This window comes from Bos javanicus, chromosome 29 (assembly GCF_032452875.1).
Source record: "Bos javanicus breed banteng chromosome 29, ARS-OSU_banteng_1.0, whole genome shotgun sequence".
Classification (NCBI taxonomy): domain Eukaryota; kingdom Metazoa; phylum Chordata; class Mammalia; order Artiodactyla; family Bovidae; genus Bos; species Bos javanicus.
This window is the reverse complement of record NC_083896.1, coordinates 41,874,737-41,899,909: the sequence shown is the minus strand read 5'-3', so window position 1 is coordinate 41,899,909 and position 25,173 is coordinate 41,874,737. Positions and strand designations below refer to the sequence as shown.

At 38.6% G+C, this 25,173-nt stretch overlaps 1 protein-coding gene across 2 annotated transcripts in view; it reads left to right on the top strand.

Annotated features, from left to right (window-relative positions):
* The window catches only part of LOC133241351 (solute carrier family 22 member 10-like), a 36,364-nt gene extending 23,178 nt beyond the window's left edge, over window positions 1-13,186 (top strand). Inside the window, exons 3-10 of one of the 2 annotated variants that reach the window (XM_061406722.1) lie at window positions 2,238-2,392; window positions 2,494-2,662; window positions 4,355-4,478; window positions 5,047-5,162; window positions 7,221-7,435; window positions 9,644-9,752; window positions 10,212-10,415; window positions 11,847-13,186. In XM_061406722.1, the coding sequence (XP_061262706.1) occupies window positions 2,238-2,392; window positions 2,494-2,662; window positions 4,355-4,478; window positions 5,047-5,162; window positions 7,221-7,435; window positions 9,644-9,752; window positions 10,212-10,415; window positions 11,847-11,907 (1,153 nt within the window). In that variant the 3' untranslated portion in view covers window positions 11,908-13,186. The remainder of the gene's footprint in view (window positions 1-2,237; window positions 2,393-2,493; window positions 2,663-4,354; window positions 4,479-5,046; window positions 5,163-7,220; window positions 7,436-9,643; window positions 9,753-10,211; window positions 10,416-11,846) is intronic. The other variant, XM_061406721.1, reaches the window with a different exon arrangement.
* Window positions 13,187-25,173: the final 11,987 nt, after the last annotated feature.

Below are 25,173 nucleotides of genomic sequence, written 5' to 3'. Positions count from 1 at the left end.
TATCTTCTTTGTCATAATTGCTTTGGCTATTTGGGAACATGTATGATTTCACATAAATTTTAGAATAGCTTTTGCTATTTCTGTGAAAAATGCCATTGGAATTTTTTTCATTGCAATCTTTTGGCAAGCATGGGAAGTAAATACCACTTGTATCAGCAGTTTACAATGTCTAATAAGTTAATTAGCCCTGGACATTTAAATTAGTAAGCTGCAGAGTCCAAACTCAAACCCCAAGACTTTTTATTTAGTAAACTTTATTTCTTAGAGTAGTTTTATGTTCATAGCAAAATTGAACAGAAAGTACAGAGATTTCTCATATACCCTTGATGCTGATAGTGGGGAAGATTACCATTGGAATTTTGATAGAGATCGCATTGAATCTATAGATGGCTTTGGATAATATAGCCATTTAAACAATACTAATTCTTCCAATCCATGTACATGGGTTATCTTTCCATTTATTTGTGTCTTCTCCAAGTTCTTTCATCAAAGTCTTGCTGTAGTGTCTATGTATTTCATCTCCTTCATGAAACTGATACTTATTTTATAATTTTGATGCTAGTAAATGGAATTGCTACCTTTTAAATTTCTCAGACATTGCATTCTTGGTGTATATAAATGCATTTAACTTCATATGTTGATTTTTGTATCTTGCAGTTTACTGAATTTGTAGATTGGTTCTAGCAAGTTGTTTGGTTGAATCTTTAGGATTTTCTATTAATATATATAAGTTCATATTATCTGTATCAAGGAAAATAAAATTCTTCCTTTCCAGTATGGTTTCATTTTTCTTCTTTATCTTGCCTGATATCCCTAACTAGCACTTCCAGAATTGTATTGATAGAACTGGTGTGAGTGGGCACTTTTTCTTCCCTGAACTTAAAGGAAAATCTTTCAAACTGTCTCTGCTGAGTATGATGTTCTCTGAAGGTTTGTCTATATCACATTTATTGTGTTGAGTTATATTCCTTCTATACCACCGAATTGAGTATTTTTTATCATGAAAGGGTATTGTATTATGTCAAAAGGCTTTTCAATGTTTTGAGATCCTCATTTGGTATGCCCAAACTATCCCTTCCTTCCTGACAACTATAAGTTTGTTCTTTAAGTCTGTGAGTCTGTTTCTGATTTGTAAATAAGTTCATTTCTATCATTTCTTTTTAGATTCTGCATATAAGGAATGCCATATGACATCTTTCCTCCTCTGACATTTTATTCAGTATTTCATTCTGTTTTATGGCTGAATTATATTCCATTGTAGATATGTACCCCATCTTCTTTATCCATTCATTCATTAATGAACAATTCGATTGCTTTCATGCTCTGGCTATTGTAAATAGAGTTGCAATGAACATTGGGATGCATGTATTTTAAGGCCCTCTTTTCTTGATGCCCAATAAAACAGAGAATTCACTTTTCCTTATTTGTTTTTCACCTTCTTTTTCCTTCATTCTCCATCTTAGGTAATTCTTTCATCTGAGATATTTATATATCAGCCTCTGGCTGAATTATGGTGCTCTTACATTCTGTTCTAGAAAAGTATATTGCTTTAGGCCAATAAAATCAGATTCAACAAAGAGTGACTGTTACCTAACCCTTCAACAACTTTCATGCATTATTCCACTGATCTTTTGCATCCGTTTAGCCTTGCCTGTGTGGTCCTTGAGACCCAAGTACACTTTTAGCTCTCTTATGTTTCAGACACTTAAGAGACTATACACCAGGTTAAACACAGGCTAATACATGACTGCTTACAAAAGTGTTACAATTTCCAACACCATGGTTTCTTCTGTGAGGTTATTTTTATTTTTGGCCATGCCACATGGCTTGCAGGAACTCATGCCTTTCAGCAGTGAAAGCATGGAGTCCTAACCACTGGAACACCAGGGAAGAAAGTCAAAAAGAGAAAAACAAATATCATAAATTAACACATATATGGAATCTAGAAAAATGGTAGAGATGAACCTATTTGCAAAGAAGAAATAAAGACACAGATGCACAGTTTCTTTTATATGGTGTCAGAGGCATCTGGTGGTTATATGATGAAGTTTTTGTATTATTAGCATATAGTCAAAGATTGTTGCTTTTTGGAGATTTGCATTGTTGATTTAGCTCTTGTTTACTCAAGCTTTCAGGTACATGATTCTCTTGTTAAAGTTATAGAGTATGTTTTTGCTTTCTTAATTTGTTACCATAAATTATCATTACTCACATCACCTAAGCTGACTGTTTTGTAGGTTTGGGCGAAAGCTGATTCTCAAGTGGTGTTTAGTCCAACTTGCCATCTCTGGGACCTGTACATCCTTCGCTCCCAACATCTTCATTTACTGCTTACTACGCTTCTTGTCGGGCTGTTCCATTGCAGTCATAATAACAAACAACTGTTTTCTAAGTAAGTCAACAATTCTGATCTAATCCATCTTCTTAGCCTTGAATTTGAGCTTGAAATTTCACACTTATTTGACATGATAACACTGTTTTAATATCTTTCAGTTATAGAGTGGACAAGATCCCAGTCGAAAGGCATGGTATTAACATTGATATACTGTGCCCTTAGTATTGGACAGATGATGCTGGGAGGACTGGCTTTTGTCTTTCGAGAATGGCGCACCCTGCAGCTGGTGTTGTCTGTACCTTTCTTTGTCTTCTTTCTCTCCTCAAGGTATGAAGTGTTCTCTCTCTCTCTTAAGGAAATCTGGGATAAAATGCACATTGAATTTGGATATATTGATTTTCTTATTCCCCGGCACATTCTTATTGTTTGGACCTGAAATCCATGTCTCTCACCTGTTCATTCTGGGCAATTTGAGTTTTGAGAAACATAACATGGAGTAACAATAATCTTTCTGCCTGTGAGTTCTGGGTATTTTCTGCCATCTGGTTCCTAAGTCTTTCCCAATATAAAGGTCATAGAGCTATTCCAATATTATTTTCCTTAATATAAAATACAGACTCAATTTTTTATATAAAAAAAGATATACTTTTAATTCTATTTGGCTTTGGAATGAATCAGGTCACAGAAAAGCTTTCAGTGATTTGCTCTGTTGCAGATGGAATTGGATGAAAAAGATGCAGAAAATTTATTCAAAGAGCTGTTTCACAAACTAGCAACAAGATTTTCCACTAGTTAAATTTGCATGCAAATTAGATGATTTACATTATGAATTCAGCACTCCTTCTTCCCTTAAATAACTTTAATAAATAATTATTAATGGATAACTTCATTCCCACACTAAAACCAATCTAGGAAAAATCAGATTTAGGAGAAGACAAGGAGATGGCTGCAGGTTTTATAGAACGAGATGAGTTCAGAGAGAGAGGACAGTATAATCCATGTCAGACTCATCTGTTAAGTCATTCTATATTTGTAACAACACTACAAGGAAGCCAGCACTACTGTACCCATGTTATTAGTGAGAAAACTGAGGCAGATGTAAAGAAGCAATTTGTTGTTAATTGGTATTAGTAACTGGATAATTAGTTATCAACATAACTAGTAGTAGCAGGAGCAATTGTAGTCATTGTTAGGCTTTAAGCTGACATTATGGGGGCTTCTTTTTTAAAGAAATAGATACTGTAAATATATATCATGTGCAAAAAGTTGTTTGTCCCATGCCACGGTGAAAGGAAATTATCATGTGAGGGACTCTCAAGATTAAGTTTGTCAAGCTTCTTGTAAATTCTCCTAGTGAGTAAGCAGAGAGGCAATTTGACTCCAAAGTCTGTGCTCCTTACTAGTAGTACAACTTTCAAGTGCACTGTCATGGAGTGGTTAGTCTCATAGTCTCCTAGTATTTGTATAATAGATCTGGATTTTCTCATATTCCCTGGTGGCTCAGACAGTAAAGAATCTACCTACAATGCAGACTGGGTTCAGTCCCTGGATCAGGAAGATCACCTGGAGAAGGGAATAGCAACCCACTCCAGTATTCTTGCCTGGAGAATTCCGTGGATCCTGGCGAGCTACAGTCAGTGGGGTCACAAAGAGTGGTACACGACGGAGCAGCTAACACTAACTAACTCATCCAACAAGTGAAGTGTTATATTTTAGATGGATAGCAAAACACAGCTCGCATCAATTGACACGTGACAAATAATCAATGGCCTCCCAGGTGGTGCTAGTGGTAAAGATTCTGCCTGCCAATGCAGAAGACAACGCAAGAGATGTGGGTTCGATCCCTGGGATAGGAAGATCCCCTAGAGAAGGAAATGGCAATCCACTCCAGTTTTCTTTTCAGGAAAATCCCATAAACAGAGGAGCCTGGCAGGCTACAGTCTTTGGGGTCTCAAGGAGTCAGACAGGACTGAGCGGCTGAGCACAACTGACTGCACTTGTGTGCTCATTTTTCATCAGGTGGCTGGTGGAATCTTCTCGATGGCTGATTATCACCAGTAAACCAGATAAGGGCTTAAAGGAACTTAAAATAGTTGCACACAGAAATGGAATGAAGAATGCTGAAGAAATCCTGAACTTGGAGGTGAGTGGGAAAGGGAAGGGAATATGGTTACTTGGTTGAAGGGAAATCATAAACTGACCTGCCTTCTCCTTCTTGAGATAGACAAGCTGCTTTTCTAACAAGGACAGCTAGTTGAGAATGAAAATTCCCTAATCTTTCATGGGAATCTAATATAAAAGAAGCTTTGAGCACTGTGCAGCTACTTCTTTCTTTTTTAAACTTTATTTTGTCTTGGACTATTGCTGATTAACAATGTTGTGACAGATTAGGTGAACACTGATGGGGATTCAGGGATACATATAGGAGTATCCTTTAGCTCACTTCCTCTGAATCTAAAACTTTTCTACTCTTGAGTCACCCTACCTCCATCTATGGCCTCTTCTTCAAAATAGCACTTTAGCATTTAATTTCCTGAAGTCTCCCTTAACTCCCTACAACTTCCTTCATTTCATGTTCACATGTGATTGTGTATACAATACGATATACTAGAAAGAAAGAGAACACATATGTCTTGTCCTCTTGTGTGCCAGCGCACATCACAATTCCTGGCACTATGTTAGCAAATGCTACATGTTTGTTGTTGTTGAAGGGTTTGAGAGCGACCATGCAGGAGGAGCTGGAGACAGCACAGACTAAAACAACTATGTTTGACTTGTTCCGCACACCCAACCTGCGAAAAAGGATCTATCTCCTGTCCTTTGTGAGGTAGGCTACACATAGCGCATGTGAGAAGAAACATGAATCTGTTTATTTCAAATGTTATAACAGTATCATGAGAGAAAGGGCATACTTGCATTTTTTAAATTAATTTATTTATTTTAATTGGAGGCTAATTACTTTACAATATTGTAGTGGTTTTTGCCATACATTGACATGAATCAGCCATGGGTGTACATGTGTCCCCCATCCTGAACCCCCCTCCCACATCCCTCCCCAACCCATCCCTCAGGGTCACGCAGTGCACCGGCCCTGAGCGCACTGTCTCATGCATTGAACCTGGACTGGTGACCTATTTCACATATAGCAATATACATATTTGCATTTAAAAGATGAAGGAAATAGGCCAAGTAAGACTCATGTGGAACTGATTTTACAATGACAGTTCAGTCATCTCACACTGTCAGTCTCTTCATTGGAGATTGAGGTTGAGAACTTCCCTCACAGTACAGATTTTGGCACTTAATTTTCTTCATTTATTCTTTGAATTTTAATTGAAGCAAATCTGGCACACTGTAATGTGAAGAGATCACAAATAAATACAGATCAATGAATATTTCAATGTCTAATAATGTACCCAACATACAAATCAAGATAGAACAGTCCTAATTTCCCAGGAGTTCTGCTCATGTAACCCATATAACCACCACCACCTCCACCACGACCCCACTCTCATCTCCTCCTCACTGCCCTGAACTGTGCACTGTTCCGATCTCCATCACTACAGATGAGTGGTGCCTGATCTTAACCTTCACATAATAAATGACAGAAGTATTCTGTGACAGGTCTCCTTTCTTCAGGCTCATTCATGAAGATTCACCCACTCTGTTGCTTGTACCTGTAAACCTGGTAAACTGTTCTCCCCAGCGTTCTAGTTTCTATTACATGAATACACTGCAATGTCTGTATGTACTTCAAACTTGGTGGACTTTATTTGTTTCCTTTTTGGATACAGTTTGTGTGCTAGAACAAGATTTGCTTCTGTAGCAAATCTTGTTCATTATTTCTTGACGAGATGTAACTACTAACTTTGATAGAGTCAGGAGGAGAAACTTTAATTTTTGAAGACTTACACACACATCAGCCACTGGAAAATACATACCCACTGCCAATCTTAAGAAGTAACTACTAAGCTGAACAATTTACTTCTTTCCAGACATATCTTAGTAGATGTCTGCATTTAAATGCATTGTGCTGTTTCAACATTTCTTTACTCACTAGGAAACACAGATTTATGTTCTGGAATCCTACACAATCAGAATGGAAGAAAAAAGTATAGATAATGATCAAGAAAGACCTTGCTTAAAATTGCTGTGATCTGTGGTATTTCTTGTTGTAAGTTCTAAGTGTAGCTCTCTCTGGTTGTAGTAGATCTTTAAAGTGGGCTCATGTCTAGATGCTTTCTGTGTAAGATGTAGATCCCCTGTGGCAATATTTCACTACATTTCTGATGGTACAGTTGGTGCACATTTGTTTTCTGAATTCTTCCATTTTCCCTTGGTGCGAAGAAATCAGATACAAAGTTTAAATTCCCCAGAATTCTGTTAGACCCCAGGACACTGCTCCCAGGTCAAGGAGATGCTGGTAGTCTCTTTGCAACTGCAATCATAGTTGAGAAAAAGGGAATTCTTCCCAGTACTGGTGTTGGGGGATGAGAGGGAGGACTCACAGAATCCATACACACATACGTACATTTATGCAGACAACACACAAAAAGAAATCCTTCTCCAATTTATAAGTTTTAATCATTCTGTATTCAATTTCTCTAAACCATTCACTTTGGTGGACTGGGCCAGATTATGTATTCCTGTCATTGTCAACTCTATGCTTAGGGACTCAGAAAAAAAATGACAAGAGGGAGTGTCACTTTCATATACAGACACATAATCTTTTATTGTATCTTTATCACCTTAAAAGGAAGTATTACAGAAATCAGACTGGGCCTTTATTCTTTAACCTTGACCATTGGCTGCCTGGGTCAACATAATCATCAATGACAGCAATGGGCTCTAATCTATGGCTTGGGTCTTCTTTTGTTCACTACAGATTTGCAGGCACAATACCCTTTTTTGGCATTATCGTCAATCTACAGCACTTTGGAAGCAATATTTTCCTGTTCCAGGTAATCTTTGGAGCTCTCACTATCTCAGTCCGATGTCTTGCACTTTACCCACTGAACAATGTGGGCCGTCGACCAACCCAGATGTTTTTCATGTTCCTGGTGGGACTTTCCATTTTGATCAACATGTTTGTGCCTCAAGGTGAGAGAAGATTGGAATTTGGGGAAAGGAAGTGTCTTTCAAACCACCATGGATTGTGTTGGGTCATACTGTCTGGAGCCAGCAGTGAAGAATGGTCTCAATTAAAGAGAAAGAAAAAAAAAAAAAAAAACGAACCACCCCCACACCTCAGGGCCTTTTAAGGTAGATCAGACAGCATTCTGTCTATGGAACGTATTTCTCCCAGTGCAGTGCCCTATCAGAGACCATGACCCCAAACCCTGAGACTGAAACTCTTGCCTTCAGAGACAGCCCACACTCTGTCTATGGAGCAGGTGGTCGTTTAGTTGTTAAATCATGTCTGACTCTTGCAACCCCATGTTGTGGTCCATAAGGCTCCCCTGTCCTCTGTCCATGGAACTTTCCAGCAAGAATACTGGAGTGGGTTACCATTTCCTTCTCCAGGGGATTTTCCCGACCCAGGGATAGAACAAGGCTCTCCTGCATTGTAGGTGGATTCTTCACCAAGTGAGGCACCAGGGAAGCCCAATTAAAGGCTAAGCCCTACCCAAACCAAAGAGTTTATGAGAAATTCTAATAAGATTTTAGAAAAAGAACCAGAGATCAGCAAGTGGCAGTTCAGACATCTATTTATCATCTTACATAGTGAAAGTTGTCTATAAACTGGTACCATTAGTCCTGACAGTTCCTCTAGGACAGGACTTATTCAGTCGCCATTCACACTTTTAATAACAAGGATGGAGGGGTGAGATCTTGCAATTATATCCCAGGTGAAAACAGAGTATGGTCACTCCCTCTGTTTTGGCTCAGTACCAGATATGATGGGGCTACCCTGGTAGTTCAGCTGGTAAAGAACCCACCTGCAATGCAGGAGACTCTGGTTTAATTCCTGGGTCAGGAAGATCCCCCAGAGGAGGACATGGCAACCCACTCCAGTATTCTTGCCAGGAAAATCCCAGGGACAGAGGAGCCCAGTGGACTACAGTCCATAGGGTTGCAAAGAGTCGGACACAACTGAAGGAACTGCGCGTGCATGCACTTGGTAGTTCTATTTTTAGTTCTTTACAGAACCTCCATACAGTTCTCTATAGTGGTTGTATCAATTTACATTCCCATCAACAGTGCAAGAGGATTTCCTTTTCTCCACACATCCTCCAGCATTTATTGCTTGTAGATTTTTTTGTTGATGGCCATTATGACTGGTGTGAGGTGATATTCCATCGTAGTTTTGATTTGCATTTCTCTAATAATGAGCAATGTTGAGCGTCTTTTCATGTGTTTGTTGGCCATCTCTATGTTTATGTCTTCTTTGGAGAAATATCTATTTAGGTCTTCCACTCGTTTTTTATTGTGTTGTTTGGGTTTCTTTTATATTGAGCTGCATGAGCTGTTTGTATATTTTGGAGATTAATCCCTTGTCAGTTGCTTCATTTGCAATTATTTTCTCAGATTCTGAAAGTTGTCTTTTCATCTTGTCTGTGGTTTCCTTTGCTGTGCAAAACTTTTAAGTTTAATTAGGTCCCATTTATTTGTTTTCATTTTTATTTTCATTACTCTATAAGGTGCAGCTAGGGGATCTTGCTGCCATTTATGTCAAAGAGTGTTCTGCCTGTGTTTTCCTCTAAGAGTTTTATAGTGTCTGGCCTTACAGTTAGGACTTTTATCCATTTTGAGTTTATTTTTTTAATAGGGTTAAGAAATGTTTACATTCCATTCTTTTTTGTGTAGCTGTCCAGGTTTCCCAGCACCAAATATTGAAGAGGTTGTCTTTTCTCCATTATATTTTCCTTCCTCCTTTGTCAAAGTTTAGGTAACCATAGTTCTTGAGTTTATGTCTGTACTTTCTATCCTACCCAAAGCAATCTACAGATTCAATACAATTCCCATTAAATTGCCAATGGCATTTTCAAAGAACTAGAACAAAAAAATCTGTATGGAACCACAAAGAACTCCCAATAGCCAAAGCAATCTGGAGTAAGAAAAGTGGAGCTCAAGGAATCAGGATCCCTGAATTAAGACTACACTACAAAGCTATGGTAAACAACACAGTATAGTACAGGCACAAAACAGAAATATAAATCACTGGAACAGGATAGAAAGCCCAGAGGTAAATCTACAATATATTTAAGAAATACAAACAGCCTATAGAGTTTTTTTACTGTCTAAATTTTGTGGATGTTGATTCCTTCAGCCCAGATTTTTTAATCTCACTGATCTTCTCGTCTCCAGATATGCAGACCCTGCGTGTGATTTTGGCAAGTGTGGGAATCGGCTGTGCTGCTGCCTCTCACACCTGTTTTTCTGTTCACCAAAGTGAACTCCTCCCCACGATTGTCAGGTATGAGTTTATGAATACTCTGCCAGGGCCCAGAAGAGAACTTTCCCAGCTAACTGGTGCTTATTCAAGAGAATAAACATAATAAGATCTGTTACTATAAAGCAATTATCAGTATTTGTAATAGTGCTTTAAAAATAATTATAACCAAAATTACTGCAAATGCTGACTTTGTGCCATGTACCATGCTAAGCAGTACTTCAATGCATCCTCTCTTAACTTTTTAGAAGATTTGTCAGACTAGTCACAATATGTAACACTCTGTTTAAAGAGTAATTCATATTGACCTTGACAAAGACATCTAGCAAATCACAGAGCAAATGACAAAAGCAAGACGTTTTCATCAAGCTCATGATTTAATACTTGTGGGGTTTTCTGGTTCAAAATAAAGTCAAAATAATAGATCATGAATTAAAGTCCAGAATTTAACTGGATTATTATATATTGTCATTTACCCTTCAGAGCAAAAGCTGCAGGATTAGATTTGTTGGCTAACAGGTGTGGGGCAGCACTGGCTCCCCTGCTGATGACCCTAGTGGTGTATCTACCCACTCTGCCCTGGATCATCTATGGAGTGTGTCCCATCATTGCTGTTCCTGTTCTCCTTCTCCTACCTGAAACTAGAAATCTGCCTCTGCCTGACACCATCCAGGATGTGGAAAATAAGTGAGTAAACCTTCTAACCATCCCCTGGGAGGGACTGTGTGCTTTGGATCTGTGGGTGAGAAAGGCAACACACCACGTGGGTCCCTCAGATCACTGGGGAGGCTGAACCTTGCCAGGATACTCCCATCTCGGGCCATTGCCTTCATGAGTGGTGAGGTCATTTCTATTCACTGTGAGTTTCAATCTAGACTGCAGAGATCCCTTCTGCCCTATTCTCTTTGGTAGTTTTAGTGCTGAAGAGAAGATATTAGCTCTACTAATATCTTAGGGCACATTTTACCTGCCCTCATGAGAGACATACATTTCCGATCATATTTCATGGTCTTCAGGTCCATAAAAATTAAAGTTTCTCTTTAAAAAGATACTAGAGAGATAAATATTATATTGGTGCCTATAAGACTAGGCAATTTTGCTGCCATAAATAATGGAAATATTGAGGATAAGGAAAATAAGAAACTGGTAAAAAATATTTGTAAATAAGAAAAATGTTCGGTCACTCAGTCATGTCCAACTCTTTGCAACCCCATGGACTGTAGCCCACCAGACTCCTCTGTCAATGGAATTTTTCACATAGGAATACTGTGATAGGTTGCCATTTCCTACTCCAGGAGATCTTTCTGACCCAGGGAATGAACTCCAAATTCTTGTGTCTTCTGCATTGGCAGGTAGATTCTTTACCACTGCCCCACCTAGGAAGACCATTACTGACCTACAGCTTCCATAATGAAGTGACTCAAACTGAGCTCCTTAAATAACAGAAATTTATTGTCTCACAATTATATAGGCTGGAAGTCTGAGCTGTAGTTGTTGGCAGGGCCATGTCCCCACTCTAGGCTCTAGGGAAGGGTCTGTTCCAGGTCTCTCTTACATTTCAATAGTTTCTTTGCTTGTGGCAGCATAACTCCAATTTTCACATGGCATCTCCCTGCACACTTCTGTGTCCTGATGTTCCCTTTGTGTAAAGACACCAGTCTAATTGGATTAGGGGCCCATCCTAGCCCAATATGACCTCATCTTAATTCATTTTATCTGCAACTTCCCTGTTTCCGAATATGGCAATCTTACATTTGAGGTATTAAGAGTTATAACTTGAACACATGAATTTTAGGAGAGACATGATTCAACCCGTAACAAACGGGGAACTCCCTTAGGATTTTCAGTTCACCTCTTTCAGCCTTTCTTCCATCACTGGCCAGACCTCTAAAGAGACCAAATGATAGTAGCAACTTTCTAGGATCTCCACAGTCAGCAGAGCCTATTCCAGCATGAGTGTCAATCCCATAAATTTTATTGAATTAAAAAAGATGATGGAGAGGATCAATTTGTACTTATGTATGGAGGGCACACAAACCTATTTTCACATTTTCTTTTTTAAAGGTTGTTTTTCATTTACTTATTGGTTGGTTGACTGGTTGTTTCTTGTTTTCCCAGGAAAAAATTTTCAAGGAAAGTAAATGAAAAAGATTTCTACATAAAAGTGACAAAGTTTTAAGGAGTTATTGGTGAAGAAAAGAAAAATACAAAGAACAAATATGAATTTTCCTTTTTATTCACAAACTAGCAAGAAAATATACTGGAAAATGTATCTCACTTACAATCATTATATTAATTTGCACTTTATCATATACTTTGTTGGAACATGTAATTTCATGAACAGTTCGATTTGGTGGGAAGTAGTTTAAAAGTTTTGAATTTATCAATAAACTATTAATAGACAGGATGATTCAGATTCAGAAACAAAGAAACACCATGGAATTAGGATCTGACTGGTTGATACATGGAACAGCATATGGTGAACTTTAAAAAAATTTACAAAAATCAGAGCACTATATCATATGTAAATGGCCATTGAAAGAAATCCGGAAACAGATACCCAATATGTATATGCTTAACATAATACATTTGACATCATAAATCTCCTTCAAAAGAAAGCTTATGTAATCCTTGAATATCTTGTGTGTGTGAGCTCAGTCGTGCCTGACTCTTTACGATCCCATGGACTGTAGCCCACCAGGCTCCTCTGTCCATGGACTTTTCCAGGCGAGAGTACTGGAGCAGGTTGCCATTTCCTTCTCCAGGGACCTTCCTGACCCAGGGATCGAACCCACATCTCTTACATCTCCTGTATTCGCAGGTTGGTTCTTTACCACTAGTGCCACCTGGGAAGCAATCTTTGAAAATACAATCATTGAAATGATAATAGTGACTTTTTTAATGGCGGGATTTAAATGACTATTACTTTCTCTTTGGATTTTCTCTTTTCATATTTTCAACAATTAGCATATATAATTTTAGTATTTTAAGACATCAAAATTGAAGTATAAGCAACTTCAAATGTGTATGCATTTAATAAAATCACTACAAGTTAAAAACTATACTCCCAATCTCTCAATTTACCCCTCCCCTTTTTACCCCAGTAACCATAAGACTGGTTTCTACGTCTGCGACTCAATTTCTGTTTTGTAAATAGGTTCGTATACACACTGTGTTGTGCTGTACTTAGTTGCTCAGTTGTGTCCAGCTAGATGACCCCATGGACTGTAGCCACCCAGGCTCCTCTGTCCATGGAGATTCTGCATGTAGGAATGCTGGAGTGGGTGGTCTATCCCTTCTCCAAGGGATCTTCCCAATCCAGGAATTGAACCGGGGTCTCTTGCATTGCAGGAGAATTCTTTACCAGCTGAACTACCAGGGAAGCCCCATATACATACTACAAAATATAAAACAGGTAACTAATAAGGACTTACTCTATACCACAGGGAACTCTACTCAATAATCTGTAATGATCTAGAAGGGTAAAGAATCTTAAAAAGATTGGATATATCTGTATGTATAACTAATTCGCTCTGCTGTGAAGCAGAAAATAATACAACACTATAAATCAACTATGAAGTGAAGTGAAGTCGCTCAGTCGTGTCTGACTCTTTGCGACCCCATGGACTGTAGCCTACTGGGCTCCTCATCCAAGGGATTTTCCAAGCAAGAATACTGGAGTGGGTTGCCATTTCCTTCTCCAAGGGAACTTTCCAACCCAGGGATCGAACCCATGTCTCCCACATTGTAGGCAGACGCTTTACCGTCTGAGCCAAAAGGGAAGGCTGTATCAACAATACTCCAATATAAAAATTTTTAAATAACAAAATATATGATTCAATGGGAAAAAACTGTGTTTCAAGTGTGATGGCTAATCCATATAGGAAAAGTTAATAGCAATTTAAGACACAACAAATCTGAAAAATAATATTTCATTTTAAAAGAACAGACTCAAAAGTAATAACAATTCTCATTGTGGTTGGGGGTACACTGCAATAGGCATTCATATACAAGACAACGTGGTATAGTTTAAAAAAGCCAATATGCTCTAATGCTGCCAAAAACAGTTGACATTATGTTAAGAGTTCTACTCAATTTGTAGTTCCTCAAACACTTGTGTATGAAAAGTGAAAGTGAAAATCACTCAGTCATGTCCGACTCTTCATGACCCCTGGACTATACAGTCAATGGAATTCTCCAAGCCAGAATACTGGAATGGGTATCCATTCCCTTCTCCAGGGGATCTTCATAACCCAGGGATTGAACCCAGGTCTCCCACATTGCAGGCAGATTCTTTACCAGCTGAGCCACAAAGGAAGCCCAAGCATACTGCAATGGGTAGCCTATCCCTTCTCCAATGGAGCTTCCTGACCCAGGAATCGAACTGGGGTCTCCTGCATTGCAGGTGGACTCTTTACCAACTGAGCTATCAGGGGAGCCCCTTGTCATGTATATGTAACATACAAAGGACTTAACTTGTTCCTGTGGATACAGAGATTTGATGAGACAAAAAACATAATATCAGAACTCTCATGTAGGCCACAGTGCAACTTGGGTGTCATATTTTGATTTTCTATAAGTCTGTGATTATAACTTGGAGGCTCAAGTCTCTCCAATTTGGAAGGATTCCAGAATTATGTTGCATGTATATTCTCAAAATCTCTCCACTGTGGTATCTTTATACAAAGCCAAAATTATGAGTTTCAGATGAAAGGGTGGGTTTCATTATTCTGTTGACTTCTTGCATCTCAATCACAACAGAGAGAAGAATTTCTCTTTTCTCAAATAGTGATTGAAGCTGGAAAGAGACATCTGTGTCACCTTGATCTAGGAGCACAGTTTCCTAGAATCTAACACAATTCTGGGAAACTTAAACTTCATTTCTGATTTCTTAGGACTAAGAGAAAGTGTAAGGATACGGGAAAGCAAACTTGCACCATCAGAAATGGAATCAAAGCTTTCCAATGGGTGGTCTACATTTTACCCAGAAAGCATCTAAGGGAAGAGGTCCACTTTAATGATCTACTACACCCAGAGAGAGCTACACTTAGATATTGCAACAGACGAAACACCACAGATCAGAGCAATTGCAAGCAAGGCCACTCTTGAACATTATCTCAGCTTTTTCCTTGTACTTTGTCTATGATTCAGAAACATAAGTCTCTGTCTGAGTGAATACTGAAAAGGTGAAAAAGCACAATGCAATTAAATGCAAACGGGGTCCACTAGGATATGCCCTCAGTTCAGTCAATCAGTCAAGTCCGACTATTTGCGACCCCATGGACTGCAGCAGGCCAGGCCTCCCTGTCCATCACCAACTCCCAGAGTTTACTCAAACTCATGTCCATTGAGTCAGTGATGTCATCCAACCATCTTATGCTCTGTCGTCCCCTTCTCCTCCTGCCTTCAATCTTTCCCAGTATCAGGGTCTTTTCCAATGAGTCAGTTCTTTGCATCAGGTGACCAAAGTATTGGAGTTTCAGCTTCAGCACCAGTCCTTCCAATGAATATTCAGGACTGATTTCCTTTAGGATGGACTGGTTGGAGCTTCTTGCAGTCCAAGGGACTCTCAAGAGTCTTCTCTAACACCACAGTTCAAAAGCATCAATTCTTTGGGACTCAGCTTTCGTTATAGTCCAACTCTCACATCCATACATGAGTACTGGAAAAACCACAGCTTTGACAAGCTGGATCTTTGTCAGCAAAGGAATGTCTGCTTTTTAATATGCTGTCTAGTTTCGTCATAGTTTTTCTTCCAAGAAGCAAGTGTCTTTTAATTTCATGGCTGCAGTCACCATCTGCAGTGATTTTGGAGCCCCCAGAAATAAACTCTGTCATTGTTTCCATTGTTTCCACATCTATTTGTCATGAAGTGATGGGACTGGATGCCATGATCTTAGTTTTTTGAATGTTGAGTTTTAAGCCAAGTTTTTTACTCTCCTATTTCACTTTCATCAAGAGGTTCTTTAGTTCTTCTTCCCTTTCTGCCAGAAGGGTGGTGTCATCTGCATATCTAAGGTTATTGATATTTCTCCCAGCAAACTTGATTCCAACTTTTGCTTCATCCAGTCTGGCATTTTGCATGATGTACTCTGCGTGAAAGTTAAATAAGCAGGGTGATAATATACAACCTTGATGTACTCCTTTCCCAATTTGGAACCAGTCTGTTGTTCCATGTCCAGTTCTAACTGTTGCTTCCTGACCTGCATACAGATTTCTCAGGAAGCAGATCAGGTAGCCTGGTATTCCCATTTCTTGAAGAATTTTCCACAGTTTTTGTGATCCACAGAAAGGCTTTGGCATAGTCAATAAAGCAGAAGTACATGTTTTTCTGGAACTCTCTTGCTTTTTCAATGATCCAACGGATATTGGCAATTTAATCTCTGGTTCCTCTTCCTCTGCTAAATCCAGCTTGAACATCTGGAAGTTCGAGGTTCATGTATTGCTGAAGCCTGGCTTGGAGAATTTTGAGCATTATTTTGCTAGCATGTGAGATGAGTACAATTGTGTGGTAGTTTGAGCATTCTTTAGCATTGCCTTTCTTTGGGATTGGAATGAAAACTGATCTTTTCCAGTCCTGTGGCCACTGCTGAGTTTTCCAAATTTGCTGCCATATTAACTGCAGCAATTTCACAGCATCATCTTTTAGCATTTGAAATAGCTCAACTGGAATTCCAATACCTCCCCTAGTTTTGTTTGTAGTGATGCTTCCTAAGGCCCATCTGACTTCACATTCCAGGATGTGAGTGATCACACCATCATGATTATCTTGGTCGTGAAGATCTTTTTTGTATAGTTCTTCTGTGTATTCTTGCCACCTCTTCTTAATATCTTCTGCTTCTGTTAGGTCCATACCATTTCTGCCCTTTATTGTGCCCATCTTTGCCTGAAATGCTCCCTTGTTATCTCTAATTTTCTTGAAGAGATCTCTAGTCTTTCTCATCCTATTGTTTTCCTCTATTTCTTTACATTGATCACTGAGGAAGGCTTTCTTATCTCTCCTTGCTATTCTTTGGAACTCTGCATTCAAATGGGTTTATCTTTCCTTTTCTCCTTTGCCTTTCACTTCTCTTCTTTTCTCAGCTATTTGTAAGGCCTCCTCAGGCAGCCATTTTGCCTTTTTGCATTTCTATTTTTTTTGGGGGGGGGGGGCGGGTGGAGGGGTGCAGGATGGTCTTGATCACTGCCTCCTGTACAATGTCATGAACTTCTGTCCATAGTTCTTCAGGTGCTCTGTCTATCAGATCTAATCCCTATAATCTATTTCTCACTTCCACTGTATAATCATAAAGGATTTGATTTAGGTCATACCTGAATGGTCTAGTGGTTTTCCCTACTTTCTTCAATTTAAGTCTGAATTTTGCAATAAGGAGTCCATGGTCTGAACTCCTTAAGTTTCCATTAGTATTTATCTTATTCATCTTATGTTCCCATAAGTATTCATCTTATGAAAACTAAATCACTAGCAAGGAGAACATCCTACTGCTACATCAACAGAATGGATGGATCTTCATGAATGAGCATGAGGAAAGGAGGTTTTCACAGAATCTTCTTACCATTTACATTATGTGAAGGTTAAGATCAGACTAAACTGTGATACAGCAATGGAGATCAGGACAGTACACAGAACATGACACTGAGAAGGAAATGAGAGTGAGGCTGTGGTGGTGGTGGCTATTAGTGTGATACAGGATATAAATGAGAGGATCTTCTGAGGGTTTCAAATTTTTCTATCTTGATCAGGACTTTGGTTACATTTTAATTATTGAAATAGTCATTGACATGTACATATTCTCTATTCATGACTTCATGCACGAGATTTGCTTCAACTAAAATTCAAAGAAAAATGAAGAATATTAAATGACAAAATCTGTACTGTGAGGGAAGTTCTCTACATCAGTCTCCAGTGACGAGACTGACAGTGTAATATGAATAAGGAATTCTACACAATGTAATCAGTTCCATGTGAGTCTTATATGATGTGTTTTCCTCACCTTTATCTCCAAATCAATGTCTTCTCACAACACTGTTATGAACTTTGAAATACATAGATTAGATACATGTCCCCACTCTTTGAATATTGTCATGTACCGTATGACGCTCACCTCACAAAGAACAGGAGCAAATCCTCTTACCTAGGTTGGGTGTGCAGAACAAGTCAAATAGGGTAGTTTTCATCTGTGCTGCTTCCAGTTCCTCTTCTCAAACCCTTCAACAAAAAACACATATCGTTTGCCAACATAGTGCCAGGTCTTGTGATGAGCACTGGCACACAATACACAAGAGAGATGTGTTCCCTTTCTTTCTCTATAACATAGTATACATGCAATCACAAGTGTGGAGGTGATATGAAGGATGGTGTAGGGAGCTAAGGGAGACACCAGGAATTTATATAGCCACACTGATATTTTGAAAATGAGAACAAAGAGGAGTCCAGGGCATCCCAGAGAGCATGTGTACTGGAGACTCACATCAGGAAGTGAGCTAAATGAAGCAATAGTTGCACAAAGGGCAAGACTTCTCTTCTATGAGCTAGACATGACAGAGAAGGGAACTGAGCTTATATTCTCAACTAATTTCTCTTGTTATTAATAGAAAAGCAGTTTTTCTGTCTCAGTAAGGAGAAGGCAGGTTTCATTTTGTCTACCTTCCAATCCATTAACCACCTTCCCTTTCCTCCTCTCTTCTGTGGTCAGGGTTGCTTCACCGTTAATTATTCCATGTCTGTATGCAGCTTTTTAAGTTCATTGTTAGCAAAGTAATGCTCAAAATTAGCTGGGCTTCAACAGTACCTGCATGAAGGACTTCCAGATGTACAAATGGGATTTAGAAAAGACAGAGGAATCAGAGATAAAATTACCAACATCCATTTTATCATAGAAAAAAACAGGGAATTCCAGAAAAACATCTACTTCTGCTTCATTGACTATGCTAAAGCCTTTGACTGTGTGGGTCACAACAAACTGTGGAAAATTCTTAACAAGATGGAATACCAGACCACCTTACCTGCCTTCTAAGAAACCTGTATGCAGGTCAAGAAGCAACAGTTAGAAATGGAAATGAAACAACAGACTGGTTTGAAGTTGGGAAAGGAGTACGTCATGGCTGTATACTGTCACCCTGTTTATTTCACTTACAGCAGGAGTGCAGCAGGCAAAATGTCAGGCTGGATGAATCACAAGCTGAAAGCAAGATTGCCGGAAGAAATATCAACAACCTCATACATGCAGAAGGTACCACTCTAGTAACAGAAAGTGAGGAACTAAAAGTCTAAAGAAATAAAGAATCTCTTGATGAGGATGAGAGAAGAGAGTGAAAAAGCTGGCTTAAAACTCAACATTCAAAAACTAAGATCATGGCATCCAGTCCCATCACTTCATGCAAAGAGATGGGGAGAAAGTGGAAACAGTGACAGATTTAACTTTCTTGGGCTCCAAAAGCACTACAAATGATCATTGCAGCCATGAAATTAAAAGATGATTGCTTCTAGGAAGAAAAGCATTGACAAACCTAGACAGTGTTTTAAAAGGCAAAGACATCATTTTGCCAAAAAAAATCTGTATTGTCAAAGCTATGATTTTTCCAGTAGTCATGTACAGTTGTGAGAGCTTGACAATAAAGAAGGCTGGGGGAAAAAAAAAAAAAGTGAAGTCGCTCAGTCGTGTCTGACTCTTTGTGACCCCATGGACTGCAGCCTACAAGAGTCCTCCATCCATGGGATCCTCCAGGCAAGAATACTGGAGTGGGTTGCCATTTTCTTCTCCATGAGCCCCAAAGAACTGATGCTTTCAAAGTGTGGCGCTGTGGAAGACTCTTGAGAGTCCCTGGGGCTGCAAGGAGAACAAACTAGTCAATCCTAAAGGAAATCAAATCTGAATATTCACTGGAAGGGACTGATGCTGAAGCTCCATTCTTTGGCCTCCTGATGCAAATGTTGCCTCATTGGAAAAAACCGTGATGCTAAATAAGATTGAAGGCAAAAAGAGAAAGGGGTGGCAGAGGATGAGATGATTGTATGGCATCACCAATTCAATGAACATGAGTTTGAGCAAACTCCAAGAATAGTGAAGCACAGAGAAGTCTGTCATGCTATAGTTCATGGGATTGCAAAGAGTCAGACACAGCTTAGCAACTCAACATCAGCAACAAAGTACTCGTGAGGTTTATTGATGATAATCAGCTGCCAAGCAGATTCTACCAGCCACCTGCTGAATGATGGGCACACAAGTTCAGCCAGTTATCTCTCCATTATTTGTCACATTATTATTGATAACAGATGCTTTTTGCCTTCCATCTAAAATCCATCACTTCACATAGAAATTCATGTTCTGTTAAACAAATTCTAGGAAAATATGAGCTCCTAAATATTATAAATATATAGTAATATATATTGTAAATAAATATTAACTCAAATATGAGTTTCTTTGTACTACATACAAATGATCACAGACTTTGGAGTCAAACTGTCCCTCTGTTTATTTACCAGGGGATTTTTAAAGAAACTTTAAAGTTTAAACTTAAAGTCACTCACAAGCATAATTTCCTCCCGAAGTTTGGCATGTAATCTAGCAATTTTGTGCACATAGTGTATTTTCATAACACATATTCTTAAAAGAAGAAGCCCTTAAATTATGTAAGCTCCAACACCAACAAGTATTGTAAGTACACCTGCTGCTTACTACTCCACTACCAGCGTTATTGGTAACTGTCTACACAAATGAGTCACTTATTTACTGGGTTAGTCAAAAAGTTTGTTCAGAGTTTTCAGTAACATCTTACAGAAAAACCAATTTTTTTGGCTAACCCAATATATCTCACTCAGTTCTCTCATCAATAAAGTAAGGAAAGGAACTTTCCTGGCAGTCCAGTGGTTAAGGCTTTTCCTCCAAACACAGCAAGTGTGGATCAACCTCTGGTTGGGGAACTAAGGTCCCACATGCCTGGCAGCCAAAAAAACAAAACAAACAGAAACAATACTGCAACAAATTCAATAAAGTCTTGTTTTAAATGGTCCACATTTTAAAAATTAAATAAGAAAGAGTGGCACAATATTGATTAAAGGGGGAAATCTACAACCAAGATACTCTACCCAGCATCACTCTCATTCAGATTGGACAGAGAAATAAAAAGCTTCACAGGCAAGCAAAAACTTAGAGAATTCAAAACCATCAAATCAGTCATACAAAAATGATAATGGAACTTCTGTAGGTAAGGGAGGCAGAAAAGAGGCCACAACTGTATATAAGAAAATCTTAATGGGAAACCACACAGGTAAAGGCAACCATAAAGTCATTGTAAGATATCATCCACACACAAAGATGATATCAAAACCGGTAATAATTATTAGAAGGGAAGAACACAGCTGCAGGAAATGGGAACTACACTTGAAATTAAGAAACCAGCAACTTAAAAGAACCTTGTACATATATATAAAACTAATAAAAATTCCAACATATGGAGGCTGAACAACACGCTGCTGAATAACGAACAAATCACAGAAGAATTCAAAAAAGAAATCAAAATATGCATAGAAATGAATGAAAATGAAAACACAACAACCCAAAACCTGTGGGACACTGTAAAAGCAGTGCTAAGGGGAAGGTTCATAGCAATACAGGAATACCTCAAGAAACAAGAAAAGAGTCAAATAAATAACCTAACTCTACACCTAAAGCAACTAGAAAAGGAAGAAATTATGAACCCCAGGGTTAGTAGAAAGAAAGAAATCTTAAAAATTAGGGCAGAAATAAATGCAAAAGAAACAAAAGAGACCATAACAAAAATCAACAAAGCCAAAAGCTGGTTCTTTGAGAGCATAAATAAAATTGACAAACCATTAGCCAGACTCATCAAGAAACAAAGGGAGAAAAACCAAATCAATAGAATTAGAAATGAAAATGGAGAGATCACAACAGACAACACAGAAATACAGAGGATCATAAGAGACTACTATCAGCAATTATATGCCAATAAAATGGACAACGTGGAAGAAATGGACAAATTCTTAGAAAAGCACAACTTTCCAAAACTAAACCAGGAAGAAATAGAAAATCTTAACAGACCCATCACAAGCACGGAAATTCAAACTGTAATCAGAAATCTTCCAGCAAACAAAAGCCCAGGTCCAGACGGCTTCACAGCTGAATTCTACCAAAAATTTAGAGAAGAGCTAACACCTATCCTACTCAAACTCTTCCAGAAAATTGCAGAGGAAGGTAAACTTCCAAACTCATTCTATGAGGCCACCATCACCCTAATACCAAAACCTGGCAAAGATCCCACAAAAAAAGGAAACGACAGGCCAATATCACTGATGAATATAGATGGATGCAAAAATCCTTAACAAAATTCTAGCAATCAGAATCCAACAACACATTAAAAAGATCATACACCATGACCAAGTGGGCTTTATTCCAGGGATGCAAGGATTCTTCAATATCCGCAAATCAATCAATGTAATACACACTAACAAATTGAAAATAAAAGCTGTATGATCATCTCAATAGATGCAGAGAAAGCCTTTGACAAAATCCAACAGCCATTTATGATAAAAACTCTCCAGAAAGCAGGAATAGAAGAAACATACCTCAACATAATAAAAGCTATATATGACAAACCCACAGCAAACATTATCCTCAATGGTGGAAAATGGAAAGCATTTTCCCTAAAGTCAGGAACAAGACAAGGGTGCCCACTTTCACCACTACTATTCAACATAATTTTTGAAGTATTGGCCACAGCAATCAGAGAAGAAAAAGAAATAAAAGGAATCCAAATTGGAAAAGAAGAAGTAAAACTCTCACTGTTTGCAGATGACATGATCCTCTACATAGAAAACCCTAAAGACTCCACCAGAAAATTACTAGAGCTAATCAATGAATATAGTAAAGGTTCAGGATACAAAATCAAAACACAAAAATCCCTTGCATTCCTATACACTAATAATGAGAAAATAGAGAAATTAAGGAAACAATTCCATTCACCATTGCAATGAAAAGAATAAAATACTTAGGAATATATCTACCTAAAGAAACAAAAGACCTATATATAGAAAACTATAAGACACTGGTGAAAGAAATCAAAGAGGACATTAATAGATGGAGAAATATACTAGTTCATGGATTGGAAGAATCAATATAGTGAAAATGAGTATGCTACCCAAAGCAATCTATAGATTCAATGGAATCCCTATCAAGCTCCCAAAGGTATTTTTCATGGAGCTAGAACAAATAATTTCACAATTTGTATGGAAATACAAAAAAACTCGAATAGCCAAAGCAACCTTGAGAAAGAAGAACGGAAATGGAGGAATCAACCTGCCTGACTTCAGGCTCTACTACAAAGCCACAGTCATCAAGACAGTATGGTACTGGCACAAAGAGACAGAAATATAAATCAATGAAACAAAATAGAAAGCCCAGAGATAAATCCACGCACCTATGGACACCTTATCTTCAACAAAGGAGGCAAGAATATACAGTGGAGAAAAGACAATCTCTTTAACAAGTGGTGCAGAGAAAACTGGTCAACCACTTGTAAAAGAATGAAACTAGAACACTTTCTAACACCATACACAAAAATAAACTCAAAATGGATTAAAGATCTAAATGTAAGACCAGAAACTATAAAACTCCTAGAGGAGAACATAGGCAAAACACTCTCTGACATAAATCACAGCAGGATCCTCTATGACCCACCTCCCAGAATATTGGAAATAAAAGCAAAAATAAACAAATGGGACCTAATTAAAATTAAAAGCTTCTGCACAACAAAGAAAACTATAATCAAGGTGAAAAGACAGCCTTCAGAATGGGAGAAAATAATAGCAAATAAAGCAACTGACAGAATTAATCTCAAAAATATACAAGCAACTCCTGCAGCTCAATTCCAGGCAAATAAATGACCCAAAGGAAACTATAAGCAAGGTGAAAAGACAGCCTTCAGAATGGGAGAAAATAATAGCAAATGAAGCAACTGATAAACAACTAATCTAAAAAATATACAAGCAACTCCCACAGCTCAATTCCAGAAAAATAAATGACCCAATCAAAAAATGGGCCAAAGAACTAAATAGACATTTCTCCAAAGAACACATACAGATGGCTAACAAACACATGAAAAGATGCTCAACATCACTCATTATCAGAGAAATGCATATCAAAACCACAATGAGGTACCATTTCACGCCAGTCAGAATAGCTGTGATCCAAAAGTCTACAAGCAATAAGTGCTGGAGAGGGTGTGGAGAAAAGGGAACCCTCTTACACTGTTGGTGAGAATGCAAACTAGTACAGCCACTATGGAGAACAGTGTGCAGATTCCTTTAAAAACTGGAAATAGAACTGCCTTATGATCCAGCAATCCCACTGCTGGGCATACACACTGAGGAAACCAGAATTGAAAGAGACACGTATACCCCAATGTTCATCACAGCACTGTTTACAATAGCCAGGACATGGAAGCAACCTAGATTTCCATCAGCAGACAAATGGATAAGAAAGCTGTGGTACATATACACAATGGAGTATTATTCAGCCATTAGAAAGAATACATTTGAATCAGTTCTAATGAGGTGGATGAAACTGGAGCCTATTATACACAGTGAAGCAAGACAGAAAAAAAACAAAAAAAACCACCAATACAGTATACTAACGCATATATATGGAATTTAGAAAGATGGTAACAACAACCCTGTAAGGGAGACAGCAAAAGAGACACAGATGTCTAGAACAGTCTTTTGGACTCTGTGGGAGAGAGCGAGGATGGGATGATTTGGGAGAATGGCATTGAAACATGTATAATATCATATGTGAAATGAATTGCCAGTCCAGGTTCGATGCATGATACAGGATGCTCGGGGCTGGTGCACTGGGATGACTCAGAGGGATGGTATGGGGAGGGAAATGGGAGGGGGGTTCAGAATGGGGAACACGTGTACACCCTTGGCAGATTCATGTTGATGTATGGCAAAACCAATACAATATTGTAAAGTAAAAAAAAAAAAAAAAGAACCTTGTACATATATAGATTGCTATATAAAAACTCAAGGCTGGGGTGCTTCCCTGGTGGTCCAGTGGTTAAGAATTTTCCTTGCAATGCAGGGGACACTGGTTTGATCCCTGGTCAGGGAAATCCCGTATGCCGTGGAGCAACTAAACCTGTGACCACAACTACTGAGTCTGTGTTCCAGAGCCCATGTCAGAGTCAAAGTGAAAGTCACTCTGCCGTGTCTGACTCTTTACAACCCCATGGACTATACAGTCCATGGAATTCTCTAGGCCAGAATACTGGCGTTGGTAGCCATTCCCTTCTCCAGGCGGTCTTCTCCACCCAGGGATCGAACCCAGGTCTCCCACATTGCAGGTGGATTCTTTATCAGCTGAGCCACAATGGGAAGCCCAAAAATACTGGAATGGGTAGCCTATCCTGTTGGGGGCCAGAGTGA